Source organism: Monodon monoceros, unplaced genomic scaffold (genome assembly GCF_005190385.1).
Source record: "Monodon monoceros isolate NGI ecotype Baffin Bay Population unplaced genomic scaffold, NGI_Narwhal_1 Super_Scaffold_6, whole genome shotgun sequence".
NCBI lineage: Eukaryota > Metazoa > Chordata > Mammalia > Artiodactyla > Monodontidae > Monodon > Monodon monoceros.
Window position 1 is genome coordinate 54540090 of NW_021703783.1, and position 14033 is coordinate 54554122.

Below are 14033 nucleotides of genomic sequence, written 5' to 3' on the forward strand. Positions count from 1 at the left end.
TGAAAGAGTATGGAAGATACTTTTTTTAAAAAGTTCATGACTTGTTTACCTTAATCGGACATAAATATTTCAAAGAAAATCAGCTAGATGAAGGAATAAGCTTAGGTAGCAGATGACTATCATGTCATCGCAAAGGGTTTTCTAGGAGTTCTGACACAGGTATTGGAGATTTTAGAAAATTTAGAATTCATTCTCTCCTACTCTCTCCCATCATCCAATTTCCATTCCTGGGAGATCAACATGTACTGTCTGGATAGCATTGAAACTTGGCTTTTAGGAAGATAAGAGTTGGGTCTGTCTTTAGGATGTTTTAAAACACCTAGGATATACCCTGGAGGTTCCACGTGCTCAGATCGCCGTAGGTCACAGACACTCTTCTTACCTGTCCTTCCCTCCACCACCACTTGTCGGGAAGAGATTCCTCCGCTTACTGTGGTTACCACCATGGAGTAGAGGCTGCCTGATTTGAGGGAGTGGAAGCTGTATCTGCTGGTCTCACTGGAGACACTTTCATTTTTGATGACCACGTTTTCATGGATCAGTAAGACTTGGTAGAAGTCTATGTCTCCCAATGCTTGGGTCCAGTTAGTGAAGAGACTGCTTGTTGTCCCTTGGTTGGCCACATGCAAGCCGGTCACTTGGGCAGGCACTAAAACAGAGTAGACAGGGAAGAAAAAACAGATGATACTTCATCACCCTAAGGAAGTGTAACAAAAATGAGTAAAAAATGGAGACAGTCTTGAAAATTCTAAACAAATATATATTTTTTGATATAGACACTCAGCTTTATTTCCTGTGAAATATGGAGAACTATTCCCCTATAGAGACTCTACCATTCTGAAAAAGCTGCTTATATGGGAAATCAAAATTATTTCAGATCCAAGGATAAGATGAAGCATGCCTATTATGTAGTCTTGATTTAAAAATTTTAAATAATAAAAGGCTGCTATTTTTTTATTATATGATATCGCTTATATGTGAATTCTAAAAAATAACACAAACGCACTTATTTACCAACAGAAACAGACTCACAGACATAGAAAGCAAACTTATGGTTACCAAAGGGGAAGGAGAGGGAGGGATAAATTAGGAGTATGGGATTGGCAGATACATAAAAGGCTGTTATTTTTGAAGATTGCTTACTTAATGTTATTTTATCTGTCCCTACCCCGTGAGAACTCAAAGCCAAATGATCTACTGGAGCTAATGGTTGTTATGGGGTGGTATTGGGAAATCCCTTTAACCTGGTGATTAGATTGTAGTCTAGGAGACTGGTAATTCTTTATTGGCACATTCTCAAGAGGACTATTCTTATACATGAAAATGCTACAATGCTATATGTTATAGTATTATATAATACTAATAATGATAATGAAAATGATAACAACTGATTGCCTGTTATGTGCCAGTTATGGACTCTATGCTTTATAGATGTTATATTATTGGTTACTCATTCAAAACTCTATAGAGTTGATTTTTTTAATTCCCTTTACAGAGGAGGAAACCAAGGATCATAATGTAAGTAACTTAGCCTATACAACAGTGCTAACAAATTGTCATTCTGGCGTCCAAAGCCTGATTTGTCTCACCTGTGAGCCTGTGCCCTTTACCTAATTAACAACTACTGTGATTTTTAACCTGTCCATTGACAAATCTTTTACACAGATCTTGAAGTTGGCACTTGATCAACATACATCTCCTTTGTGCCTCTTCCCAGAATTATGATAATCAAAGGGAGTGGAACCTTGCACAACCCTTCTCAGAAATCACTGACTTGTGGATTTAGGTACAAACATACTTATTAAAATACATTACTGTACATGGATCAAAAGATTCAATTCCAATTCTAAATTTCATATGGAAAGCAAAGGAATTAATATGCCAAAGCAGTTTTGAAAAAGAAGAATAAAGTTGGAGGACTAACATCATCTGATTTCAAAACTTCTAGAAAGCTACAGTAATGAAGACAGTGTGATACTGGCAAGTATCTAAGTAGCCACATAGACTGATGGAACAGACTTGAAGGTCCAGAAATAGACCAAACACATATACAATCGATTGATTTTTTTTTATAGAGATGCAAGGGCAATTCAGTGGAGAAAGGAGAGTCTTTTCAACAAATAGGACTGGAATTATTAGATGTGCATAAGCAAAGAAATAAACTTCCCCCCATATCTCACACATATACAAAAATTAACTCAAAATTGATTATACACCTAAATTTACAACCTAAAACTATGAAACTTCTAGGAGAAAATTTTGGTGACCTTGTGTTAGACAAAGGTTTCTTAGGTATGACACCAAAAGCCTGATTCATGAAAGAAAAAACTGGTAAATTGACATCAAAATTAAAAACTTATATTCTGCAAGATACACTAATAAATTAATGAAAAGACAAGCCAGGGGAGGAGATCAAGATGGTGGAGTAAGGTGACACCTCCCTGTCACCAAAAATATATCTACATGTGGAGTAATTATCACTGAAAACTAATTGGAAACTGGCAAAAATACTCTTGTACAACCAAGACTGTAAGAAAGATACACACGTAATAGGGTAGGAAGGGAACAGAAGTGATTGGGTCAGGACCTGTGCCCCTCAGAGGAGACTCAGAGGACAAGGGAGATACATTGGTGGACACTCAACCTGGGGAGTGAGCAGGTTAAACCAAGTTTGGGCATCTCAGTCCTGGTGTCCTACATGAGGAGACAAGCCCCCTTAGCTGGTTGGAGAACTGCTGGGACAAAGAGAAGAGCTGAGGAAGTCTGGACTCCACTCATGAGGGGCATACACATGCTGGCTAACCCCCAAGGCAGAGTAGAGAAAGGTCTGCTCTAGTGGCTGCCGAGTTTCCCATGACCACCTGGCACACGTACCAGCCCAAGCCAAGCAAACATTCTGACCCCACTCACTTCATGCCACAATGTGGCACTGGATCTGGGGCAGCCACGGCTGGGGAAGAAACTTGACTGTGGGACCCAGAGGTGACAGGGAGCAGCTCCACCCCGGGGTGGAGGCTGGGTGGGGCAGCACGTCTATACTTGGTGCTTACTCAAGCAGTGCCTCAGACTACCCAGATCTCTGACGGGGTGGCCACTCCACCACAGCTAACCCCCGGATACATGTAGAGCTCACATGGGCCCCACCTGCCCTGTGGAGCATTTCCGCGACAGGGTGGGGGCAGCGGATGCAGGCAGTAGTGATCAGCTGGGAGAGACAAAGGGCACCTGCACCAGAGGCTGCATCTGAGTGGAGCCATAGACACCTACACGGGCAGCGCACTGGAACTCTGTCTGCACACAGGCCCCACTTGCTTCAGCACTCCCCTCCTCTGGGGTAAAGGTCCTGGTGCTGGGAGAGGGAAAAACACACACTTAAAGTGAATAAAGTCAGCTCGAGCCTGATCCTCAGGGTTTCTGCCCAGCAACTTGGGATCAGACCCCACCCCTGACAGGGCAATGATGGCCACTGAACAGAGAGGAAGTCCCACCTCAGACCTGGCACCAGCTCTAGCCCCTCCACCTCCAGCCCAACCTCTACCAAGGTGACAGCTGCCAGCTATCACCCTAAAACAACACCCTGAAGAAAGATGTAACTTGCATTCATGTCAAATCCAGCTCTCTCACCAAAGACACTGGGCGAACACAGCCTGTATAGGGAGGCTCCCACATAAGAACACCCCTTTAAGACCACAGTAGGTAACTGTTTCGCCTAAATTCATAGAGGCAGAGATAGTTAAGCAAAATGAAAAAGCAGAGGAACTACTCTTAATTGAGAGAGCAAACAAAACCCCCTAAAAAAATAAATAATGAAACAGAAATAAACAATTTACCAGGTAAAGGATTAAAAACATTGGTAATAAAAATGTTAACTGAATTAGGGAAAAGAATTTATCTAAACAGTGAACATTTTAACAAGGAACCGAAGATATAAAAAAGATCCAATCAGAAATGAATAACTCAATAGCTGAACTAAAATAAGTGTACTAGAAGGAATGAAGAGCAGACTAAGTGGTACATAAGTGATCTGGAAGATAGAATAATGTAAATCACCCAATCAGAATAGCAAAAAGAAAAACAAATTTTAAAAAATGAAAGCAATTTAAGAGATCTCTGGGATAACATTAAGTGTACCAACATTTGCATTATAGGGATCCCAGAGAAGAGAGAGAGAAGAGGACTGAAAATGTATTTGATGAAATTATGGCTGAAAACTTCCCAAACTTGAAGAAGGAAACAGATATCCAGGTTCAGGAAGTGCAGGGGGTCCCAAACAAGACAAACCCAAGTAGAGCCACACCACATATCATAATTAAAGTGGCAAAAGCTAAAGAGAGAATTCTAAAGGCAACAAGAGAAAAACAAAGAGTCATATACAGGGGAATCCCCATAAGGCTATCAGCTGATTTCTCTGCAGAAATATTCCAGGCCAGAAGGGAGTGGCATGATATATTCAAGTGCTGAAAGGGAAAAACCTGCAACCTAGGATACTCCACCCAGCAAGATTATCATTTAGAATAGAAGTAGAGATAAAGAACTTCTCAGATAAGTAAAAACTAAGAGTTCATCAATACTAAATCTACCCTAAAAGAAATGTTGAAGGGTCTTCTCTAAATAGAAAAGAAGTAAGAATCTAAATGAAAGGGAAAAATCTCACTAGGAAAGGCAAATATATAATAATGATGGAGGATCAACTACTTAAATAAGACAGTACATACGTTAAAAGACAAAAAATTGTAAAAACAACTATAATAGCACTATACAGTTAAGGGATAAGCAGAAGATGTAAAATATGGCATCAAAACCATAAAATGTGGGGGAGGAGAGTAAAAAATGTAGGTCTTTTAGAATGTGTTTGAACTTAAATGACTACCAGTTTAAAACAAGTAGATATAATTGTAGGTCAGCATATGTGAATCCCATGATAACCACAAATCAAAAAGGATAAAATATCTAGGAATAAACTTAACCAAGGAGGTGAAGTATAAACTCTGAAAACTATAAAAACATTGATGAAGTAAACTGAAGACGATACAAAGAAACAGAAAGACATTCCATGCTCTTGGATTGGAAGAATTAATATTGTTAAAATGGTCATACTACCCAAAGTAATCTATAGATTTAATGCAATCCTTATCAAAATACCCATGTCATTTTTCACAGAACTAGAACAAATAATCCTAAAATTCACATGGAATCACAAAAGACTGTGAATTGTCAAAGCAATCTTGAGAAAAAAGAACAAAGCTGGAACTATCATATGCCCAGACTTCAGATTATACTACAAAGCTACAGTAATCAAAACAGTATGATACTGACACAAAAACAGACACATAGATCAATGGAACAGGATAGAGAGCCTGGAAATAAACCCACACACCTATGGTTATTTAATCTATGGCAAAAGAGGCAAGAATACGCATTGGAGAAAAGACAGTCTTTTCAGCAAGTGGTGCTGGGAAAACTGGACAGCTACATGTACAACAATGAGATTAGAACATTTCCTCACACCATATACAAAAATGAACTCAAAATTGATTAAAGACCCAAATGTAAGACTGGAAATCATAAAGCTCCTAGAAGAGAACATAGGCAGAACACTCTTTGACATAAATCATAGCAATATTGTTTTTGGATTTGTCTCCTAATGCAAAAGAAATAAAAGCAAAAATAAACAAATGAGACCTAATTAAACTTAAAAGCTTTTGCACAGCGAGGGAAATCATTGACAAAAAAACAAACCTATAGAATGGGAAAAGATATTTGCAAACGATATGACTGACAAGGGGTTAATATCCAAAATATATAAACAGCTCGTATAACTCAGTATAAAAAAACAAACAACCCAATCAAAAAATGGGCAGAATACCTGAATTTTTTCCAAAGAAGACATACAGGGGGCTAACAGGCACATGAAAAGATTCTCAACATTGTTAGTTATTAGAGAAATGCAAATCAAAACCACAATGAGCTACCACCTCACAGCTGTCAGAATGGCTATCATCAAAAAGTCTACAGATAACAAATATCGGGAGGATGGGAAGAAAAGTGAACCCTCATGCACTGTTGGTGGGAATGTGAATTGGTGCAGCCACTATGGAAAACAGTACGGAGGTTCCTCAAAAAACTAAAAATAGGGCTTCCCTGGTGGCGCAGTGGTTGAGAGTCTGCCTGCCAATGCAGGGGACACAGGTTCGTGCCCCGGTCTGGGAAGATCCCATATGCCGCGAAGCGGCTGGGCCCATGGGCCATGGCCGCTGAGTCTGCGCATCCAGAGCCTGTGCTCTGCAACGGGAGAGACCACAACGGTGAGAGGCCCGCGTACCGCAAAAAAAAAAACTAAAAATAGAACTCCCATAGGATCCAGTAATTCCACTCCTGGGTATATATCTGGAAAAAATGAAAACACTAATTTGAAAAGATACATGCACCCCAATATTCATAGCAGCACTATTTACAATAGCCAAGATATGGAAGCAGCCCAAGTGCCCATCAACAGACGAATGGATAAAGAAAATGTGGTATAAGGACTTCCCTGGTGGTGCAGTGGTTAAGAATCCGCCTGCCAGTGCAGGGGACACAGGTTCGATCCCTGGTTGGGGAAGATCCCGTATGCCACAGAGCAACTAAGCCCGTGCACCACAACTACTGAGCCTGCACTCTAGAGCCCACGAGCCACAACTACTGAGCCCATGTGCCACAACTACTGAAGCCCGCACGCGTAGAGCCGTGCTCCACAACAAGAGAAGCCACCGCAATGAGAAGCACGTGCAGTGCAGTGAAGAGTAGCCCCCACTCACTGCAACTACAGAAAGCCCAGGTGCAGCAATGAAGGCCCAAAGCAGCCAAAAATAAATAAGTAAAATAAATAAATTTATTTAAAAAATAAAAGACAATTTTCCTTTGAAAATACTGTTAATGAATGCATGCCATTGTTAAAAAACAACAAAAAAAAGAAATGTGGTATATATACACAATGGAATATTACTCAGCCATGTAAAAGAATGAAATTCTGCCATTTGCAGCAATGTGGATGTACCTAGAGAATATTATGCTTAGTGAAATAAGTCAGACGGAGAAAGACAAATACTGTATGATATCACTTATATGTGGAATCTAAAAAATAATACAAATGAGTGTGTGTGCAAAACAGAAACAGACTCACAGATATAGAGGACAAACTAGTGGTTACCAAAGGGATGAGGAAAGGGTGGAGAGGTAAATTAGGGGTATGGGATTAAGAGATACAAACTACTACATATAAAATAGGTAAGCAACAAGGATATATTGTATAACATAGGGAATTATAGCCATTATCTTATAATAACTTTTAATGGAGTATATTCCATAGAAATGCTGAATCACAATGCTGTACACCTGAAACTAATATAATACTGTAAATCAACTATACTTCAATAAAATAAAAAGACAAGTCATAGACTGAGAGAAAACGTTTCAACACACATTTTTGACAAAGGACTTATTCTGGAATAAAAATTCTCAAAACTCAATGATAAGAAACAAAGAACCCTATTAAAAAAATGGGCAAAAGAGTTGAAAATATCTTCTTCCACAAAAAGATAAGTGGATGGTAAATAAGCATATGAAAAAAATGCTTGAAACCATTAGTCATTAAGAAAAGGCAAATTAAAATCACATGAGATACCTCTACACATTTATTAGAATGGCTCAAATTTAAAAAGCCAAACAAACTGAAAATACCAAGTGCTGCTGAGAATACGGAGGAACTGGAAATATCATATATTGCTGGTGGGAATGTAAAATTTTACAACCACTTTGGAAAGCAGCTTGGTAGTTTCTTACAAAGTGAAACGTTCACTTACCATATGACACAGCAATATGAGTGGTGGGAATAATGAAAATGATCTTAAGTCTAAAACAATGCCTTGGACTTTCATTGCTGGCACAGACCATGAAAATCCCCCCAATACACGCAACTGCACATGTTGGATAAAACATAAAAATGTAAATGCATGAATGAGTTGTCAAGAATGTAAGGAATTCTCAGAGACCTGTAAGAAAGTGACAGAGAGGTAACTGGATCACTGAAGCAGACTGTCACCATGAGGGCATCTTTCAAACATAAATTTAAGCTTTGATTTTACAGCTTTGCAAGAGCTATGAATAGGACTTTCCCAGGGTGAGGAACCTCATAGGTGACTCTGCATAATATTGGATCCTGAAACTTTATATTCTAAGCGTAAGTGAAATAAATATTTCCTCTCTATTCCCCATATACTGCAGCCTCCTTAATACTAGGTGGAGAAGAAAAAATTTCCACTGAGAATTCATAATGTCAGGACAGCTTCAGTGAGTTTGCAACCCAAATTCATAAAACCCTGGGTGATCAAAAAAACCTCAAGTTGACAATTTAGATTGAAATAGGTCTGGGTTGATAGAAATCCTGTGCACCTGAAAGAATCAAGTGAAAAGAAAATTCTTTCTGAAACCCACCTTCAAGAAAGGCCCCAAAGAATTCCCACAGAATAAAATCCCAAGGTATATGAGTTTAGAATAAAACATCACAAACATTTAAGGAAGTAAGCACCATGAGCAAAAGGCAGAAAACTCAGTAAACAACAGCACTGAACTCCTGAATATTTCAGATATTATACTGATCAGACAGAATGAAAATAAAAATCATTAATTTGCTTATAGCGATAAAGGAGGAGAATGGAAAGAGCAACAGAATACTAAACATATTTGGAAGAGAACCAAAGAATATGTTTAACAATGAAGAACATAACAATTAAATTTTAAAACTCAGTGGGTGGATTTTAAAATAGATTAGATAGAACTAAAGAAAGATAGACTAGATAGAACTAATGAACTAAAACTAAAAGCTGAGGAAATTATCCAGACTATAGCCCAGAGATCAAATACATGGAAAACATGAAAAAAAAATGTATACAATGCCCAGTACAGAACAGGTTTTTAATGAATATTTATAAGTTGGATGTTAGACAATTCAGCAGACAGGATACTTTTAAAGCCTAAAATTTATAGAAAATGTTACCTGTTCTTCCTTTGGTTGAAGATGAATTTTTTAGGTCTCCACTAATACTGCTGACTGTAGCTATGTATTTTCGTCCAGGCACCAGGTCAGTAAAAGTGAATTCTTTGGCATCTTTGGGGAGCAACTTGTGGATGAGTAAAAGGTCTCTGTCGATTAGTGAAATGATGTATTTCTCCCATTCTGCTGCAGGGGTCTGCCACATGACACCCAGTGAGGTTTCATTGGCATGTTTGACACGAAGCTGAAGGACGGCCAGGGGGACTGGGGAAAAAGCAATGGACATTCGGGTCATTGATTAACTTGGATACACTCCAGTATTCTTAGAGATCTTTTCTCTTCCATCCACAGGAGTGTTCTAGTTGAGCATTTCTCTTCTGAATGCTTCTGAGCATTTAGAATAAAAAAGCTAATCACAAAAAATCTTTGTTCGTGTAACATAACCAGAAATAAGGACTCAAAAGAATACTCTTGGAAAATACTTTACTGGGCCATTTATCTTTGATCATCATCCAGCAGATATTAATATTTGGAAAATGAAGAGATAACTGGAAGACACAGAGGGCAAGCTAAAGCCGTTTCTTGGTCCATTTCTTTGACGTTCTTCTAAGAACATTGCATCAGTGTAGTTATTTCCTTATTATCAGGCAAGACTAAAAGAGAATATATTTGAATTTCACTCCAAGTATGGAGCATTCCATGTCACAGGGATTTTCATAGAAATGTTGAGTTTAGTAGGTCAACTCTCTTATTTGAAAGTTGAGGAAATGGACTCAGAGAGGTTGTGACTTGCCCAAGGAATTACAGTATAATCGTGACAGCAAGAATACTAAAACCCATGTCTCAGTAGCCTCCCTCTCCTCTGCCCTAAAATCTGAATATATTCCTGTCCACTTTAACAACACTTCCTTGGTACCTGAAAACCCACCATTAGTCAACAGTGGGTCACGGCAGTGGTTCTCTAACACTGATCACCAGCAAAATGTTATCAACTATCTACTTTGTGGGGAGGATTCTCTCAGATTGTTCCCTTCCTGTTCCTTTGGTGTTAGAAAGGTCGTTCTTTTAAAAAACAATGAACCTACTAGTGGAAGTGATTTCTAATACTCTAATTTGACAAAATTAAACATTACCAACCTATTTCAGTTTGTCAGTCTATAATGTCTCAAATACAGGGAACCCTGGGGTATGACATTGACGGTTACCTGGGTTACTTGGAAGAAGGACCGAATTAAGGTTCCATCAGTCATTAACGCCTTGATATTTGCTTACCTGTCCTGCCATGGCAACGCTTAGAATTCTTCAGATTTCCGCTCTCAACAGTGACTTCGACCTCATACTGTCTTCCCGGTATGAGCCCCACATCACGTATGACGTAGTGTGTTTCCTCCTTTCCCACGGTGGTGTTGAGCAGCACCGAAGAATCATTCAAGAGCAGGATACGGTACTGCTCCCAGTCTCCAGCAGGGGGCGACCAGCTCACCACCAGGGACCTTGTAGAACCATTGCTGTTTGCCTCCAGGTCCCCAACTTCCTCTGGAACTAAACAGTGAAACGATGTCAAAAGGAGATACTAAAATCCAAAAGTAAGGATGCTCATTCACTTTTCATGGGCAACAGTAGATAAGAGACCTAATAGCTGCAATTCAAAACATTTCTATCGAATGACCTTGAGCACGCAGGAAGGGGGAAGGGTAAGCTGGGACGAAGTGAGAGAGTGGCATGGACATATATACACTACCAAATGTAAACTAGATAGCTAGTGGGAAGCAGCCGCATAGCACAGGGAGATCAGCTCTGCTTTGTGTCCACCTAGAGGGGTGGGAGGGAGACGCAAGAGGGAGGAGATATGGGTATATGTGTATATGTATAGCTGATTGATTCACTTTGTTATACAGCAGAAACTAACACACCATTGTAAAGCAATTATACCCCAATAAAGATATTGAAAAACAAAACAAAACCCCCATTTCTATCCCCTCCTGATGTTTGTGAATTGCAAATGAGCATTCTGGAGCCATTGGACACTCGAGAAATGCATGTTAAAATCATTTTAGTAATATATCAGTAATGTGATCTTCTGTAACAGTGTTAATAACCTAGTGATACAAACGCTGTGTTTTTCTGATTGCATACCAGCCCTAGAGACAATACTGATGTTGCTTATAATGATGGTGACAGTGATGGATGTGGCATCTTTTGGAAGAGACCCTGGATGTTGTGGTCACAAAACATGCCTCTCTTCCAACGGAAAAGATTAATCTCCTTGCAATACAACTCTGATCTTATTATTCTGTGCTCAAAAACATTTAAGGTTTCTCCATTAACTACAGAGTAAAACATCAAGTCCTTGGTGTGGTGTTTGTAGCCCTCCCAAATCAGACCCCATATCCTGCCAGTCTTCACTCTGACTACTCCCTGCAGCCCCCCTCCCTCGCTCCCCACTCTTGAATGCTGGCCTCCAGTTTCGCGTTCTGTAGACCTGTAAGTCTCCTGGTCTCTTCCACCTCGGTGCCTTTGCTTGTGTTATTCCTTCCACCTCAAATGCCCTTCCCTCTTTTCCCACTCAACTTGCCAAGAGCTTCATATTTTTAAAGTACCAGTTAAAGGCCATTTCCTCCCAGAAGTCTTTACTGATCTTCTGAAAGAGAGTTTGTTTCTCTTTTCTTTCTGACCATATATATGGCTCTTACTTGGGATCTCCAATAGCACAGACAATGGACTCTGGAATAGGACAGCCTGGTTTAAACCCCACCACTTATTGGCTGGATGACTATGGACATGTTATTTGACCTCTTCGAATTATCTATAAACTGGTGATAATATCAGGACCTCTCTTGTGGTTTTGGTGAGAACTGAATGAAATAATGGTGTAAACTGTTTAGTCAGTGCCTGATCCATGGAAATATCAATATCATTACCATTATTAAAATATAATACTTTTATTTCGTGTGTGTGTGTGTGTGTGTGTGTGTGTGTGTGTATTCTACATTTGTGTGATTAAAATGTAACTTCCTTAAAATCGAGGGTCGGCAAAGTAAATATTTCAGGCTTCTTGGGCCACATATGGTCTCTGCATCATATTTTTCTTTCGTTTTCTTTCTTTTTAAAAAAACTCTTTAAAAATGTAAAAACCACCCTTAGTTTGGGGCTATACAAAAACAGGTCACAGGCCATATTTGGCTGAAGGGTGTAGTGTGCTGAACTCTGCCGTCTTAATAACTCTCAAAGCTCATAATATGGTAATTTACAGGAAGAAGGCACTGGATAAATGTTTGGTGACATAAATAAAATAATTTATGGGAAACATGGGTAAGTGCTAACTGGCCTTCATTATAAGAGTTGATCAGAAATGTTTTATTCATTGGTATCAATGCTAATTCATTTATGCTACTTAAGTGGTGTGACATGAAATAGCACAGGGCATCAATCCAAATACATTTGCTTAAATAATCAGACGAATGCAATTAACCCTCGCTTGACTCTGTATAGCGGGGCCTGGCCCATAGACACCCTGAGTCATGTAGACCATACTTCCCAGGTTGGGAAAGGGATTTTCCTTCTAACTTATCCTGTTCTAAGGTGCATCAGAGAGTGATTTGAGCCAACTAAGGAATTTCTGGAGCCTTAGACTCACCTGTTCTGCCCACTGCCATCTTATGAGCAGACAATTCACCAGAGACACAGCTGATGGTGACTTGATAAAGTCGTCCAGGGGCTAAGTCTTTAAATTGAGTTTCAGTAATCTGGGGTGCTAATATTCTGGATTCCTTGATGGTCCCTTGGTGAGACAGTGTAATGTTATAGAAATCCACATTTCCAGAAGGTCTTTGCCACTTGACTTTTAAAGAGGTCAAAGTGCCATCATTTGTCACCTTCAGATTTGAGACTTCCATGGGGGCTAATTAGGAAGAAAGGGAAAGAGACTTTAACTCAGGATATCATACCACTCTTATGGCCAAATTTTGACCTGTGTCTTAATCTCTACAAGCCACACTCCCTGCTCTGAAGAAAACAACTTCACAAGGTAAAAATAATACTGCAAAACCAAAGAAAGGTTGTCTGGCTAGTGGACAGAGGACAAACATGGCAGTCAGGAGCCTAGATTCTGCCTCAAACTTGGCCATTGGTTGGCTGGGCAACCCTGGGCAGCTCTGTCCATCTTACTAAGCCTAGGGGTCCTTACTGCCTCATGATGGCTTGATCAAAAAAAACTTAAAATGGTCTTTTCCAGTTCTGAAAATCTTTAAGTGGAATCCTCAAAGAATGTCATCTGCCTAATTTCTTCCTGTCTTTATGTATTTAATAATAGCAAGTACATAATAAATAGATTGGTTGACTGATTGGCCATCAGAAAATTTTTTGTGCTGAAAATAGTTTCTTTTTCATATTGAATCATGATAAAGTTAAAGCTTAGGAGTTGTGTCATTATTTCATCAGAGGAAAATGATTACAAAGGAGAGACACTTTGGTGAATATATTTTCTACCTTTTGCTTATGCTATAATTTTGGGCCTCACTAATGGCATAATATAAATTCACAATGTTTCATCAAAATAATGGGCGTGGCACATTGCTTTTGCATATGCCAGTTAGAAGTGCAATTTGCTCTTGATATACATAAGTAATTCTTAAAATATATGGCACATTTTTGTTGGGAATATATATATATATATATATATATATATATATATATCTTTGAGGTGTGATACGAAAGGTATGTAAATATATAGGTGTCCCCAAATATCTTTCCCACCAACCTCCTATTATTTCAGGAACTCTCCTCCCTAGAGTAATGTCTAAGGCACTACATATTTTAGAGTTTCTCTTAAAATTACATAGCTTCCCAAAGGAGGGGATTTATTAACACATTAGACCCACCAGAAGCATTAGAATGCACTTGAATGTAAGCTCCATGAGGGGAAAGACTTTGTCTCTCTTGGACATTGTTATATCCACAATGTCTGGTATATAGTTTACACCTAATAAATATTGATTTAATG

General features: G+C 39.1%; 1 protein-coding gene across 3 annotated transcripts in view; it reads right to left on the reverse strand.

Moving 5' to 3' along the window:
* The window catches only part of PTPRB (protein tyrosine phosphatase receptor type B), a 116127-nt gene that overhangs the window by 60557 nt on the left and 41537 nt on the right, over positions 1–14033 (reverse strand). For all 3 annotated transcript variants that reach the window (XR_003791074.1, XM_029205019.1, XM_029205018.1), the window contains 4 exons: positions 12669–12932; positions 10304–10573; positions 9035–9295; positions 383–649 (listed from right to left, as the gene is read on the reverse strand). Coding sequence is in view for 2 of the 3 variants with exons in the window: in XM_029205019.1 (XP_029060852.1) it covers positions 383–649; positions 9035–9295; positions 10304–10573; positions 12669–12932 (1062 nt within the window). In the remaining variant the exon portion in view is untranslated. The remainder of the gene's footprint in view (positions 1–382; positions 650–9034; positions 9296–10303; positions 10574–12668; positions 12933–14033) is intronic.